We start from the raw sequence: 16162 nt of genomic DNA, 5'->3' as shown, positions 1-16162 counted from the left end.
AATGATTCGTTTTTATTTTTACTAAAATATCCCTCTGTTTCACATTACAAATGAATAATTTTCGAATAAAACTTGTATTATGTAACTGACAGGAGGATAGTTTTTTTAGAAGAAAATAATCCTTAGGTTACATGGTCCTTTATTCAGTCTCACTCAGTTTCTAGATGGCTCACCACTTCCGGTTTCCAGAAGAATCTAGTAAGACACTGATCACATATGCAGACAGAGCGATGGAAATGATCTAACGCCCGATAGGTATGCAACACATTTAACGTACAGGTAACGTGGCTAAGATCTTAACTGACAAATGCTACCAGGGATACTATAGTAGTGTCAACTTGCTTCCACATCTACATCTATGTCATTGCTCTGCTATTCACAATAAAGTGCCTGGCAGAGGGTTCAATGACCATCTTCAAGCTGTCTCTCTACCGTTCCAGTCTCGAACGGCGCGCGGGAAAAACGAGCACATAAATTTTTCTGCACGAGCCCTGATTTCTCTTATTTTATCATGATGATCATTTCTCCCTATATATGTGGGTGCCAACAAAATGTTTTCGCAATCACAGGAGAAAAATGGTGATTGAAATTCCATGAGGAGATCCCGTTGCAAAGAAAAACGCCTTTGTTTTAATGATTGCCACTCCAATTCATTTATCATGTCTGTGGCACTGTCTCCCCTATTTCGCGATAATACAAAAAGAGCCTTCTTTCTTTGTACTTTTTCAATGTCATCCGTCAGTCCCATCTAATGCGGATCTCACACCGCACAACAATACTCCAGAATAGGACGGATATGTGTGGGGTAAGCAGACTCTTTAGTGGACCTGTTGCACCTTTTAAGTGTTCTGTCAATGAATTGCAGTCTTTGGTTTGCTTTACCCACAACGTTATCTACGTGATCGTTCCAATTTAGGTTATTCGTAATCGTAGTCCCTAAGTATTTAGTTGAATTTACAGCCTTAAGGTTTGTGTGACTTATCGCGTAATCGAAATTTAGCGGATTTCTTTTAGTACTCGTGTGAATAACTTCACTTTATTCAGGGTCAATTGCCACTTTTCGCACCATGTAGATATCTTGTCTAAATCCTTTTGCAATGTAACAATAGAGGGCCAATAACAAATCGTGTTTAATAACTCTGCTTTAGTGGCACTGTCATCAGTGACTTCACCGTCGTTATCGCGCAGTGAAGCTATTTATCGCATCTTGCCACTGGTGTGCGTTATACGAGTATTTCGAACTTTTGCAAAATTTTGCCAGTCTTGGGGATTTTGCATTCTTATGGTAGACTACAGTAGCCTACGGTAATTTTCCGACTCTAGTCACATATAATACATGTTTTATGTAAAACACACTACTAACTCAAGAAAAACACATTTTTAGCACCAGCAAAAGTCGAAACATAACCTATTCTTCGCTTGGTGCCGGCCGCGGTGGTCTCGCGGTTCTAGGCGCGCAGTCCGGAACCGCGCGACTGCTACGGTCGCAGGTTCGAATCCTGCCTCGGGCATGGATGTGTGTGATGTCCTTAGGTTAGTTAGGTTTAAGTAGTTCTAAGTTCTAGGGGACTGATGACCACAGCTGTTAAGTCCCGTAGTGCTCAGAGCCATTTGAACCATCTTCGCTTGGTCAGCTGTTGTAAAAAGGCATCTGAGGTTTGCACGAATATCGAGGCTGTAACTACGTACTTCAATATTAGGATGACGATGTGAAACATCCATGTGCTTAGTGGAACAATAAACAAGTGTCCTAAGCAGAAAACTGTTTAGTCCTCTTAATGTGGTCCAGAGTTGCACAAGAGGTGGGTAGCGTGGCGGTTGTTATGGGATGATGGGGTGATGTGGAGAAGGGGAAGAGGAGGGAATGAGATTGCCCACTAATTTGATCGAGGTCGATATTCGTGTGGAACGATTTAGGGAACCCCATTAGAACCTAAATACAGCTGAGCGGTAAGGAATTGTATCTCACCCACGCGGGATACATGCCCAGTGACTACCACCTGCGCCACCTGGTCCGGATTTTTAACGGCGATACCAGGTTAGGGGAGACCCTGCTCACGCAGCGTTCCAGTGCGTGTTACAACAGCGCCCACGCACAGCAAGTAGTTGCCTGGTTGACCACCAGGGGCGTCCTAGCCGGGAGACGCGTCCCACGCCGCGCGAGGATGCGGGCCGAGGCTTCAGTAGGCGCCCAGCCGTCAGGGCGGTAACATCGTGTGTTCTGTCTGTGGTGCCCGCCGGTCGGTGCGTCGGACTCTGCTGCCTGTGCCACACAGTGTATGCTGGGCTCCCCCCGGTCTGCGTATGCGAGTGGGATCCGCATGCGGCGACTTGAGCTAGTCGTGGAATGACATATGAAGGTGAGAATCAAGTAGCTGTTGCCCGGCGCGGGTGCAAAATTTGTTTTTCTCATATACTAGATTAAGAACCATTTTGTTGATAGGAAGCAATTTCTCTATCCTACTTTTTTAAAAGAAAGGTTGTGCTAAATACATAATTTTTTATAAATGGATACACCATACACATGAATCTGAAAACAAGAAATATTTGCAACCGTTGTGACGTTGTCCGATGTTAGTCCGTTCATAAGTGTTTATAAAACGCCTTTCTCGTCTGGAATGTTATACCGTAAAATCATACATCAGGTCTAATTTAGCGTGATCAATGCTCGTAGCTACTGTGGCGTGGCGGTGCTCTGTACTACTGGATCTCTATCGGGAGATGAAAGTGAAAACGTACGCCGCGCAGAATGTTTTCGCTAATTAATGTTACTCCGGTAGTTTAGTTATTTACTATCTTGAAGCACTGTGTATATACCAACATTCAATGTTATCACTCTGCGAAATTATTTTTTTTTGTCGTCATTTGAAGCAACAGAACTGTTAGAAACTCTATGAGCTGTTAGAGGACATTCAATTTTTTTTAAAGAAAACCAGTTCCAATGCCATGTTACTTAGTTGTAACAAAAATTTTGTTATGTAGCAAGCACGTGTTTTGCAGAAGCGGAACCAAATAATCCATCAACGTGCTAAATCGAAATTGTCATAACAACAGGATACTGTAATAATTTCTTGTAGTTTATTTTATCAGCATATACATATATATATATATATATATATATATATATATATATATATATATACATATATATATATATATGCTGGCTGTTAACGATATTCCTGTTACAGGAGCCAGCTCTTTGAGGTTTCGAAAGACACTGTAAATTCCTACTAAAATTTTGTTAAAAACTAATGCTCGTATTTTCCGTTGTACGATACTTGCTTCGTTTTCAGGCTTGTCAAGAAACTGAATGAAGTAGTTATTGACGTTGCAAACGTAATAGTAATTTCGGTTCCAGTTCTCGAATATTATCCGTAATGAGATAATAGCCTGTATATTTCCCTTTTTTACGAAGAAATTTTTTGACGCGTACGTAATGGTGGTATTTCACCGCTTGTATAACATCTCTCTGTAACGTTTGCATCATCTTAGGAAAATGCTAAATTATAAAACTATCGAACAGCCCATGATGTGTGGTATTCTCATTTGGCAGCCGGTAATTCAGTAACGAGTGTATATACGGAAAAAATTTTCAAGCCACTTGCAACATCACGTAGTTAGGACTTGCATGTATTGCGATGTGAAAGCTCTCTCCTCTGGGCTGTACATTTTTCTCTGAGAATCTCCATCGGAAGACAATGTGCTAGTGGGTGTTCTGTTTTTGGTGTCTCACTATTTATCAAAAATCGATATTTTGTATTGTTGCCTATTCGGAACACAAACTGGTGAAAGAAATAGTTTGTCATGTGGACTGAACTGGGCAGTATTGAAGCGTGGCAGAAACGGATGAGTTGCCGTTCATTCATCGTTGGATCAGGTGTAAATTTTACTGGGTGTAGGCAGTGGCGACAGTGACCGATAAAACAATATACTCAAAATTAAACACTGTCTATTAGTTACTACAGTTTTCTGGTTTTCTTCCCCCCTTTATTGGATTTCGATTTCCCCCGAAGGGGGCGGGTTGGCAGCAGCTTGGTACGCTGCTCTTCAGCCTACAGAGTTTGTAAAACATAAGAAGATAAGAAACAATAAAAGCAGGCGATAAAACGGTGACTTAAATTGTAAAATGGCAGAAAATTGTGGAAGTTGAAACACAAAACAAACGGTGGGCCATGATGATAAAATACGCAGGAAGCTGACAGGGAAAATAGTAGACAGACAATTAAAAAACACGGCCACAGTCTGGAATCTGTTCGCAAGAGATATAAAAATCACACTCTGCGACAGTATGATGCCCGTTCGCAACACTTCGGAAAAGACGCTCAACACTTAACAATCTCTGGGAACACTGCACTAAAAAGTCGACACGAAGATGACGCACCACAGGCAAGGGCAGATGAAGGGAGGATACGGTCTTCTGATAGCGGCGACGTGTTTATTGAAACACAGGCTACATGGAAATTTGGATACCAATGGTGAGAAACTTGCGTTACTGTCGAGCTACTTCCGATAACTGCTTCTTCGGGGAATAAGAATATGTGAATGGGAGTCTAAGCGTGTTTCTTCCAGTGGGAAAGGGCTGACTGCGTGTTCAGATCTGTAGGCGACTTTTGAGTGCGGCCAGCAGAGCCGAAACCCATCATTAGAGCGTGCGCTGACCACGTAGTTCCCGACCTCTCCGCCGATCGGAAAGTGGCGCTCTTGACCGCTCAGCTGTTCGCGGGGCTGCTCGTGGGCAGAGACGCAGCGCAGATGTGACAACGAATTTCTAAACAGGGCACGTATTCTAGTTTGGTTCTACATCTGTATCTATACATTACAAATTAAAAGTGCGTGGCAGAGGGTACGTCCCATTGAAACAGTTATTTCGGTATTCTCCCTTCTAATTCACGTACGGAGCCTGGGAAAAATGATTGTTTAAAGATCTCTGAGCGCGCTGTGATACGTTTAATCTTGTCTTAGCGATCCCTTTGGGAGCGATATGTAGGGGTTTATGCATTCTTAGATTCAACACGTAAAGTTGGTTCTAAAACCTTTCGAAGTAGGTTTCCGCGGGATAGTTTGCATCTTTATGTTAGCGCTTGCTAATTCACTTTCTCCGGCATCTCTGTTACACTCTTCTTTTTATTAGACTCGTGCTGTCCTTTCTATTCGTTCAATTCTATGTGGTACAGATCCCACACACTTGGGTAATACTTCAGGATAGGTCGTACGAATGTTTCAATACTTCAGGATGGTTCGCACGGATGTTTCGTTTGCCATGTTCTTTGCAGACATATAGCGTTTCTCTAGTGTTCAACCAGTGAACCGCTGACTGATACCTGTTTGACGTACGACTGAGGCTACCTGATCGTTCAATTTCAAATCAATACAAATTGTTACATCTAGGTACTTGTATGAAATGGCCGACTCCAATTGTGACGCATTGTATTGTAGTGTAGGATAATATGTCGCTTCGTTTTGTGATCACGTAATGGATATTAACTGAATGAACTGTATTCAGGAAAAAAAGGTCTTACAGCTCAGAATAATAGTGTTGCAACATCGAAACTTCCCCTCAGCAAAGGTAATGTATATGAGGTAATGTAATAAAACATAGTAACTAAAGCCGTCCGCTACCCGATGGAACCTACCAATATTTTCACCTCTTGGAAATCTTAGCAAGATCTGACTGAATATCTGTGCAACTTCTTTCAGACAGTACTTCATTATCCGAAAAAAAATTATGTTATTAGTATTGTCCGAGTTCATTAATACACAACACGGACAGCGATACTCCTCCCTCGACCACACCCGAAGTTACCCTTATATCTGATGAACATTCTCTATCCAGTACCGGTATAACTTGCTGTGTCCTTCCTACCAATGAACCATCAGTGCAGTCACAAATTTCGTCTGAAACGCCAGACGATCGTACTTTTGATAATAAACGTAGACGAGGTAATGAGTCAAATGCGTTTAAAAAAAAAAGCAGTTTGAAGGAAAAGTCGACCCCCTTTTTTCCAGTATTGTGTAATATTGCAGAATTTTCCAATTGGAAACACATAGATGCCGGCCGCTGTGGCCGAGCGGTTCTAGGCGCTTCGGTGCGGAACTGCGCTGCTGCTGCGGTCGCAGGTTCGAATCCTGCCCTGGGCATGGATGTGTGTGATGTCCTTAGGTTAGTTAGGTTTAAGTAATTCTAAGTCTAGGGGACTGATGACCTCAGATGTTACGTCCCATAGTACTTAGAACCATTTGAACCAATTGAAACACATAGATGTGCAACGCGTCCATGTAAATTCTTGGAATTCTGACTGCACCTTGACCCATGGATTTCGGTATGTCACCTGAGGAAATTGTGAGTTGGGTTTAACGTGACCGATGTTTCCGGAATCTATTGGGCATGAAGGAGTCCTCCTGTTCGAGATACCTCATTAAGTCTGAATTCAATACAGCAAATAAATGTCAAGGTCATTGGACGGCAGTTTCGTGGATGACGTATATACTGTTCTTGTAGACGGTTGCGACTTGTGCTTTATTCCAACTACTGGACAAGGTTTTCTCTTCGAGGGATCCACGTATATTGTGGTTAAAAGTGGAGCGAACTCAGTCGCAAATTGAGAATCGAATCGGTCAGGGATTCCATTGGGCTAAGTAGCTTTTTTCAGTTTTAAAGATTTCAGCTCTTTCTCAACACCACTGACACTATTATCTGTTTCACTCATATTTTTAGTGGCACGGGAATTAAATTGAAGAAAGACTCCTAACTTTTCCGTAGTAAAGAAACACTTGAAAACGGAGTTGAGCATTCTGATTTTGTTTTCTTCACAACTTTATAAACAATTTGTGTCCAGTACTACTGCACGTTTGGGGTAATTGATTTAATGTTGTGTCATTTACTGTAGGATCTCCCTAAATGTCAGTTTCTTCGCCGTTTGTCATGAAACTGTCCCTAAAGCGTCCATTTTGAGGTCCAGTTAGATGATCTACATGCCGGGTTTAGTAATATGCTGCATCGAGGAAAAAAATCGAGGTTCCATTCATATACTCCACTATCTTCAACCTCTGTAGTTTGAATGAAAGGTCGACCCCCTTTTTTCCAGTATTGTGTGATGCAGGATTGCCCCGTTGGAAACACATAGATGCCGGCCGCTGTGACCGAGCGGTTCTAGGCGCTTCAGTCCGGAACCGCGCAGCTGCTTCGGTCGCAGGTTCGAATCCTGCCTCGGGCGTGGATGTGTGTGATGTCCTTAGGTTAGTTAGGTTTAAGTAGTTCTAAGTCTAGGGGACTGATGACCTCAGATGTTACGTCCCATAGTACTTAGAGCCATTTGAACCACGTAGATGTGCAGCGCGTCTATGTAAATTCTTGGAATAAATTGCTACATGCGAGTAATATATTTATTATTTTGTTTTTGCAGATATGGAAACGTCTGATCATTGCCGGTTACAAAAGTTGTTCTTATTTGTTATGCCGGTATTAAAATACTGAAATTTCTTGCCTTCATACCACGTAAGGAATTAAAACATTTTACTGTCAGTCTTCAACTTACTGATATTAATAAGGTTACCTGTTTGGACAAGTAATTATCGTCTGCAGGTCGCTGTTAAACTCAAGTGTCAAAGTATACTGCGACGTGCACCTGCAACAGAATCTGTTGTGATTTTCTAAACTAACGTAGTGAATTAACAGTGGTCTGAAGACGGTCATCACTTAGCGAAACCGATAAAATCACACTGTGGTCTTCTGCGATCGACCATAGTGATCGATGTTTGAACGTTATTGTCGTTATTTGGCACTGCCATAAGTTATTTGCTGTTTATTTTACTGCAAATCGAAAGAGCAGTTGGATAAAAATACATGCAGGTTAGGATTATAGTCATTATATTAACTTATACCTTAACAGCGCATTTTGTTATTCGGAAACATCAACAACCCCACATGCTATTAAGAATACGGTTTCGAAGAAAGAGTTCTGTGAGTGGTGATTATGTTCCTAACCTATGTGCATTTTTATTCAACAGTAATTATGATTTGCAGCAAAACATTGGGCTATGCACTGATGAACGTGTACAGTCACGGAAACATTCATGAGAAACTGTGGTAAAAAATTATGTTGTGCTTTTCTCAATGGAGAAATACTCAAAATATGAAACAGCAGTTCATACCTACAGGAAAGAAGGCTGAAGGCGACAGTTCCTCACGAAATGTGTAAAAATAATATTTGATCAAATGCTTTTTACTATTAGCCCAGTGCGTTCGAAACTACTACGTGCTTGCATCCGAAATACTTGTTTACAGTTCTGTCTAGTGAAATGTGAATAACAGTCACCTGCTGTTTATAGACTTTGTTCACAACGGATGAAGTGACAATTTATATACGTATGTTAATCTTTTTAGCCGCATGACATTTAAAGATATACCGGTAATCTTACCATAGATTTAAGGTTCTAAGCATAGTATTTGTTTGTGTCCACACACGTGTTAGTTGATATGGCAGTTACATTAGAATGTAGTTTAGCTCGTGCAGTAGAATGCTTGTGATCTTCGCGTAATGGATATTAACTGAATGAATTACATTCAGGAAAAAAAGATCTTGCAGCTCAGAATAACAGTGTTGCAACATCAAAACTTCCCTTCAGCAAAAGCAATGTTTATTGATACAATGTAATAAAACATTATACTAACTAAAGCCGACCGCTACCCGATGGAAGCTTTGGAGCGGCCTATTTCATGTGGTGTGATATCGTCTTCCTTCGACCACTGAACTGACCGACACATAGACAGTTGTAGGAGGACCTATAAATTAACGTCGACTGCTGATCGCTGTGCAACGTGCCATACATCGCAATGGAAGATCATTGGTAGAAGTGAGATAAGTGATCAGTGACAGGGAAAAATCTCAGGGCGAACTGGGGACTGAATCATATATTTTTGAATTTATTATATGCACTTAGCCACCTATCCAGACTATGTTGTACTCGTAGTATCCATGTACAGTTTGTTAGAAGAGACCGAACGGGTCTCCAGTCAGCTGTTTTCGAAGAGTTAGAAACAGTGAAATCGTGTGGTGTACGGCTGACACTGCATATGACTTCCTTAACTGCTAAGTAAATGACATTTCGTGATACGCTCCAATTCTTATTAATTTAGCGCAGATTTGAGCAGGAGCCTCTGAAAACTAAAAACACTGTGTTCAGTGCACATGATATTCAAGATTTGAAGCTAAAAACACGATGTTAAGTAGTGCACGAGTTTCAAGATACTAATGTTCCGTACAACAAATGAAACTGAAAACATGTACATCCAAACAATGTTGTCTCTGACCGCTACAGAATGTTAAGTCAGTTCGACGACGTCAGTGTGGTTTTGATTAAGAATTTTTACCTGAAGCACCACATCTTCAGTCCATGTTTCTTGTCTATAAAGTATATGTCATAACTGTCACACATACTTTTCCAGTGAAAGGAACGATCTAAAATTAAACTTCAGTACTTTTATCACTTTCAAAAATGTCAAATGTGTGTGAATTCGTAAGGGACCAAACTGCTTAGGTCATCGGTCGCTAGACTTACACACTACTTAAACTAAATTATGCTAAGAAAAACACACACCCCCGTGCCCGAGGCAGGACTCGAACCTCGGACCGGAGGGGTTTTTCATTTGCACTCACCCACACCGCTCCCAAAGAAGTCACTTACAAGAAAAGATGTTTAGTATTGCAACTACTTCATACGGATACGAAACACTTCAGCCGCAAACCTATGATAAATAAGCAAGACATTAACCATAAAAAATACTGTGTATGCATACCACGTCAGACTGGTGACCGCAGGCAACAGAAAGCGCCATATTGACTTGAGAAACACCGAAGCAATGTTGTATCTGTGTGTAAATGAAGGATGATTAAAGTGTTGCATGACATGTGGACGAGTGTCAAAGGATGTGTGAAAAATTTTAACTGTCAGATAGACGAAAGGAAAATATATGCCATATATGTCCAGGAAACGTAATTAAATAATGTCAAGAACTGCATTTCAGTTCAGGGGGAATGTATGAGTAACTTTTAGCTCCCTACATAATGCTTCCAGGGTGACAGTAAAAATGATAAATGAAATCGTTGACTTACGAGGAATCATTCTCCATTTATCTGTTTGAAAAATGGGAAGGAAACATAACTTATTCAGCAGTTCAACTGAAAGCTGTTCTGTTATTCAGGTTCAGTAGCTAGAACGTATATACACGTGAAATATCGCATGATTACGAGAGTTTGATCAAAAGTAGTTTAGTGTCGAACGCATCAACAGAGGACAGGTACTATTCCACATTTAAGGTAGTACTGTTCTGTTTATTTTTTATATTGATCTGCCGTGCCCAACATTCTTTGTAGCCTATGCTCTGCTTCTTAAGAATTTTGTCTTTGGTAAAGAACGTTGCACGCTACGTAAATATGATTTTAAAACGTGGTGATGGATCTTCATTGGCGGTGGAGTTCTTATCTGACTGAACTGAATTCACCTGACGTCAATCATAAATAAAAACTCTTTCTTTCCTTCATGCATGAGAAAAAGAATGTGGAATGACACCACAGCTAGATCAGTAGTTCTAGATATACAGAGCGCTTGCGTGTGATAGTCTGGTGTGGAGCATTACATCGAACTAGTCGTCGGACTAAAAACCATGGCAATATGCAGAAGAACTAAAGTACATGTAGTCGGTAGATGAGGAATATTTGTTTATGAATTGCTTGCTATGTGTGGACCCTTGTTAGACAGATTCTCTAGGTCATAGACTAGAAACTCCTCGCTCCTAGATTATCTCTACATGCTTCATTCCCAAATATTTTCTTGACAATTATCTGTTAACCGAGAGAGAGAATTACAAGATTCACATTTCCAGCTAGCTGTTTTTCTCACCTGTACATGGGATCTGCAAGTACTTTTAGGTTTCTAGCCTCATAGCCCTTCGTAATTCGAATGAAATTTTCGTGTGTGTCTCTGTAGCTCCCCTTAATCGTGGTGATTTTGTTGTATCAAATAGTTCACTAAGGAGACACTATGGCCGAATTCAGTTGTGTTTAATAATTAAAAAAGAAGAAAACTTCGTGAACTTAAGGAACTCAAAAAAAAATGAGTACGTTCCAGTAATTTTGACAGCCGAAGTATACGTGCGCAGCAAGTCAGAAACATAGTTCTGGAAGTGGACAAGTATCGTAGAAGCATGCTTAGCGGTATTCATGACGGTTTCTAGGCCGACTTTCACGCACGTAAATAAAGAGTTTCACGAAAGCACAGAAACATTTAACAGAGCGGCATTTGCATAACGTTTATGATACAGAAGATCTTCAGTTTTTTCTTCTTCCAACAACAAGTATGTTACTTCACTCTTTTTGAGATGGTATTACCACATGCTCGCTTAATTAAAACTGTAAACCAGCTCCAAAATGTGGTGTAATTTCTTTTCAGTGTCGTTATCCACGCATTCTAGCACTTTTTATCATTCCTTGAACGTCTCCAAAAGGAGTTCTGTCGGGACGGATTCGCGGCGAAACGATCTCCGAAGTGCAGTTAATTGCCGACCGAACCATATTTGGCTCAAGGTGTGTGTAATTAGCGAAGCGACTATAAGGAGATGAAAAGTCCCCCGTAATTAGTTTTTAGGAGTCGCTTCGGTATGCCGTCAGCACTGCACAGCACGCGGTCCTGGGATAAGAGGTTGGTGGGGGGGGGGGGGAGGGGGTGTTGGAGTGGTGAGAAAGGGGGTGGGGGGACTGTCTTCGCAATCAGCTACCATGACGGCACCAAAAATCGACGAGAGGCCGCATCATCGCTGCCGGACGCTCCGTCTTTATTTACCCCTTCCTCGCGGCGCGCATTTTTGTTCGCTTTTCCTCGCTCTCCGCGGGGATTATTATTCACTTCGTCACGACGGCCGGTCGGTCGCTGATTAACGCGCTCTGTCCGACTCGGCGCGACGGAGCAGGCCGCGCCAGTCAGCTGTCAGCCGCCCGGCGCGAGCGATCGCTTATCGCGCACTGCGCATGCGCCGACTGCCACGCGGCGTGAAATACCGATTAACTCTGTACCCGCGGCCGTTTCGTCGGCTCCCGGGCCACCAGTGCGATCGTCCACTACCTGTCACTGTCGTTATCTGCCGCCGCACGACGAGGCGTTAAAACACCGCGGGTATAATTTCAACTAGTGCCCCCACGTAAACGATTGACTCGTGGTAACAGAAACGCAAAGTCCTCTCCAGATTTTTCCGGACGTAGCTGACACTATAGTAACGGTTGTTGGTTATGTTGTGTGCTCTAGCGGGTGGAGCATTAGATTTTCGCCCTGGACTCCCCGGGTTCAATCTCAGATATGGACAGGAACTTTTTCTCTCTCTTGTTTCAGTTCCTTCAGAAAGGGTCCAGGTCCTCACAGTCTACTGTCAAATGAGTACAGGGAATGCTCCCCGTTGTAAAAGCGTCCCGGATAGACAGGGCTGCAATCCTCCCCCTCCTTCTGCCGCGGTGAAAATATAGGGTGTATCAAAAAGGATTCCGATTTATTTGGCACTTCTGTATTTCTGAAACTAATAAACATATACAATGAATTTTGCTTTTAATGAACGAGAAATTCAAAAAGTTTTTTCTTCATACCTTTTCATAGTGCTACAGAAGAATGTTGAAGATTAGATGGGTACATCACATAGCTAATGAGGAGGTACTGAATAGAATTGGGGAGAAGAGGAGTTTATGGCACAACTTGACTAGAAGAAGGGATCGGTTGGTAGGACATGTTCTGAGGCATCAAGGGATCACCAATTTAGTATTGCAGGGCAGTGTGGAGGGTAAAAATCGTAGAGGGAGACCAAGAGATGAATACATTAAGCAGATTCAGAAGGATGTAGGCTGCAGTAGGTACTGGGAGATGAAGAAGCTTGCACAGGATAGAGTAGCATGGGGAGCTGCATCAAACCAGTCTCAGGACTGAAGACCACAACAACAACAACCTTTCCATAGGTGTTCAGTATGCCCCATTGAGACGCACGGCATATTCAATGCGGTATTCAATGTTCCCACACTGCAGCGAGCCTGTCTTGAGTTGCAGCTTTCACAGCTGCTGTCGTGCGATGTCTCAGGTCATTCACTGTTGTTGGTAACGGAGGCACGTAAACAGTGTCTCCAGAGTTATAAAAACTCGCACAAGAAATAATCAAATACAGTCAGGTCCGGTGACATTGGAGGCCAGTAATGTAAGGCTGAATCATTTGGTCCAGTGCGACCGTCCCACGTTCAGTAATCCTTTCATTTAAAAATTCCCGCACTTCCAGATGCCAACGTGCCCCATCCTGTTGGTAAACGAAGTCATTCGAATCGAGTTCTCAAGCATATCGAGATATGTGCTTCTACCTCTAACAGTTTTCTCGGCAAAGAAAAACGGAACATAGAACTTTTCCAGTGAAACTGCATAGAACACATTGCATCTACATCTACATCTGCATTCATACTCCGCAATCCATCATACGGTGCGTGGCCGAGTGTAGTTCGTACCACAACTAGCATCTTCTCTCCCTGTTCCACTCCCAAACAGAACGAGGGGAAAATGACTGATTATATGCATCTGTTCGAGCCCTAATCTCTCTTATCGTATCTTTGTGGTCTTTCCGCGAAATATACGTTGGCGGCAGTAAAATTGTACTGCAGTCAGCCTCAAATGCTGGTTCTCTAAATTTCCTCAGTCAGTCCCTCTCATGTTGTACAAATTCGCGTGGTTGTTCGTACCCCGTATTCTCACAATTATGACGGTTCACCTTTCCATCTAAATGGAATGTTGCCTCGTCACTAAACACTAAGCGTGGAAGAAAACTGTCATCCTCCATCTTGCCAAGAACGAAATCACAGAACTCCACACGTTGTTGTTTGTCACCTTCACGAACAGCTTGCTGTAACTGAATTTTGTATGGTTTCATATGAAAACGTCGACGCAACACGCTCCAGATGGACATCGATGGCAAGGTGAGCTGTCGAGTTGCACAGCGAACGGATTTCTGCGGACTCCGTGTGAAATTATGTCTGTGTCAGACACTCGGGGACGGTCCGGCGATTTTGCCTTTAAACAAACAACCTGTTTCTTGGAATTTTTAATGCCATCGTCTAATGCTCTGTGCTGTAGGAGAACATAAAACGCTTTCTGTTGTCCCGCCACCGTTTTTACTAGAACTGGAGTGGGCGCACACTGCTGCTACCTAGCGGGAACCATGCAAAACTCGAGAATATGCTCTTTCCAACAGTACGTTGTTCACGCATATATCTGAAATAAAATTACGATTTTTTTTAAATCGGGTGATTCTTTTTGATACACCCTGTGTACTGCACTCTACTAGCAGGAAGGCCAACAGCATGATCACGGGCTTGTGCCCCATACTTTACTTTTACTTTAATTATGTATGTCTATGTGCAATGGAATTCTTTGGCCTTAATTTATTGTGGTATCTTCATGGCTTGAAATACTGAACAGCTGTTCAAACGCATTCTTAAAGGCAGCATTTTTAATTCACGTGTTGCACCATAATTGCTCAGTACATGTATTTTATTTCTTACAGTAAATTATTACGTTTGTTTTACATTAATGCCAACTGTGAAAAATATTTACGTTTGTGTAAGATCGAGAGTTATGCGAACACTCCTGTAATCACTCGTTCAGACGAACATCCAACTATTGCGGTGTAATCCCACATGGCACCAGTATTGGAAACTCGCCCCAGTACCTCAGATTACAGAATATGTACCGGTCATCTTACATGGGAGAGCCAGTCCTGACAAAACTCTACCATCTGGTGAGCAAGATGTATGAAACAGGCGAAGTACCCTCAGACTTCAAGAAGAATATAATAATACCATTTCCAAAGAAAGCAGGTGTTGACAGATGTGAAAATTACCGAACAATCAGTTTAATAAGCCACAGCTGCAAAATACTAACACGAATTCTTTACAGACGAATGGAAAAACTAGTAGAAGCCGACCTCGGGGAAGATCAGTTTGGATTCCGTAGAAATACTGGAACACGTGAGGCAATACTGACCTTACGACTTATCTTAGAAGAAAGATTAAGGAAAGGCAAACCTACGTTTCTAACATTTGTAGACTTAGAGAAAGCTTTTGACAATGTTGATTGGAATACTCTCTTTCAAATTCTAAAGGTGGCAGGGGTAAAATACAGGGAGCGAAAGGCTATTTTCAATTTGTACAGAAACCAGATGGCAGTTATAAGAGTCGAGGGACATGAAAGGGAAGCAGTGGTTGGGAAGGGAGTAAGACAGGGTTGTAGCCTCTCCCCGGTGTTATTCAATCTGTATATTGAACAAGCAGTAGAGGAAACAAAAGAAAAATTCGGAGTAGGTATTAAAATCCATGGAGAAGAAATAAAAACTTTGAGGTTCGCCGATGACATTGTAATTCTGTCAGAGACAGCAAAGGACTTGGAAGAGCAGTTGAACGGAATGGACAGTGTCTTGAAGGGAGGATATAAGATGAACATCAACAAAAGCAAAACGAGTATAATGGAATGTAGTCGAATTAAGTCGGGTGATGTTGAGAATATTAGATTAGGAAATAAGACACTTAAAATAGTAAAGGAGTTTTGCTATTTGGGGAGCAAAATAACTGATGCTGGTCGAAGTAGAGAGAATATAAAATGTAGACTGGCAATGGCAAGGAAAGCGTTTCTGAAGAAGAGAAATTTGTTAACTTCGAGTATAGATTTAAGTGTCAGGAAGTCATTTCTGAAAGTATTTGTATGGAGTGTAGCCATGTATGGAAGTGGAACATGTACGGTAAATAGTTTGGACAAGAAGAGAATAGAAGCTTTCGAAATGTGGTGCTACAGAAGAATGCTGAAGATTAGATGGGTAGATCACATAACTAATGAGGAAGTATTGAATAGGATTGGGGAGAAGAGAAGCTTGTGGCACAACTTGACCAGTAGAAGGGATCGGTTGGTAGGACATGTTCTGAGGCATCAAGGGATCACCAATTAATATTGGAGGGCAGTGTGGAGGGTAAAAATCGCAGGGGGGGAGACCAAGAGATGAATACACTAAGCAGATTCAGAAGAATGTAGGTTGCAGTAGGTACTGGGAGATGAAGAAGCTTGCACAGGATAGAGTAGCATGGAGAGCTGCATCAAACCA

At 41.9% G+C, this 16162-nt stretch overlaps 1 protein-coding gene across 1 annotated transcript in view; it reads left to right on the top strand.

Annotated features, from left to right (window-relative positions):
* The first annotated feature begins 2231 nt into the window (after positions 1-2231).
* Positions 2232-16162, top strand: part of LOC126481489 (uncharacterized) — a 160955-nt gene continuing 147024 nt past the window's right edge. Inside the window, exon 1 of the mRNA XM_050105269.1 lies at positions 2232-2360. Within this exon, the coding sequence (XP_049961226.1) occupies positions 2355-2360 (6 nt within the window). The 5' untranslated portion in view covers positions 2232-2354. The remainder of the gene's footprint in view (positions 2361-16162) is intronic.

This window comes from Schistocerca serialis, chromosome 5 (genome assembly GCF_023864345.2).
Source record: "Schistocerca serialis cubense isolate TAMUIC-IGC-003099 chromosome 5, iqSchSeri2.2, whole genome shotgun sequence".
Taxonomy (NCBI): Eukaryota; Metazoa; Arthropoda; class Insecta; order Orthoptera; family Acrididae; genus Schistocerca; species Schistocerca serialis.
The sequence above is the reverse complement of the archived record's forward strand: the minus strand, read 5'-3'. Positions and strand labels throughout refer to the sequence as shown.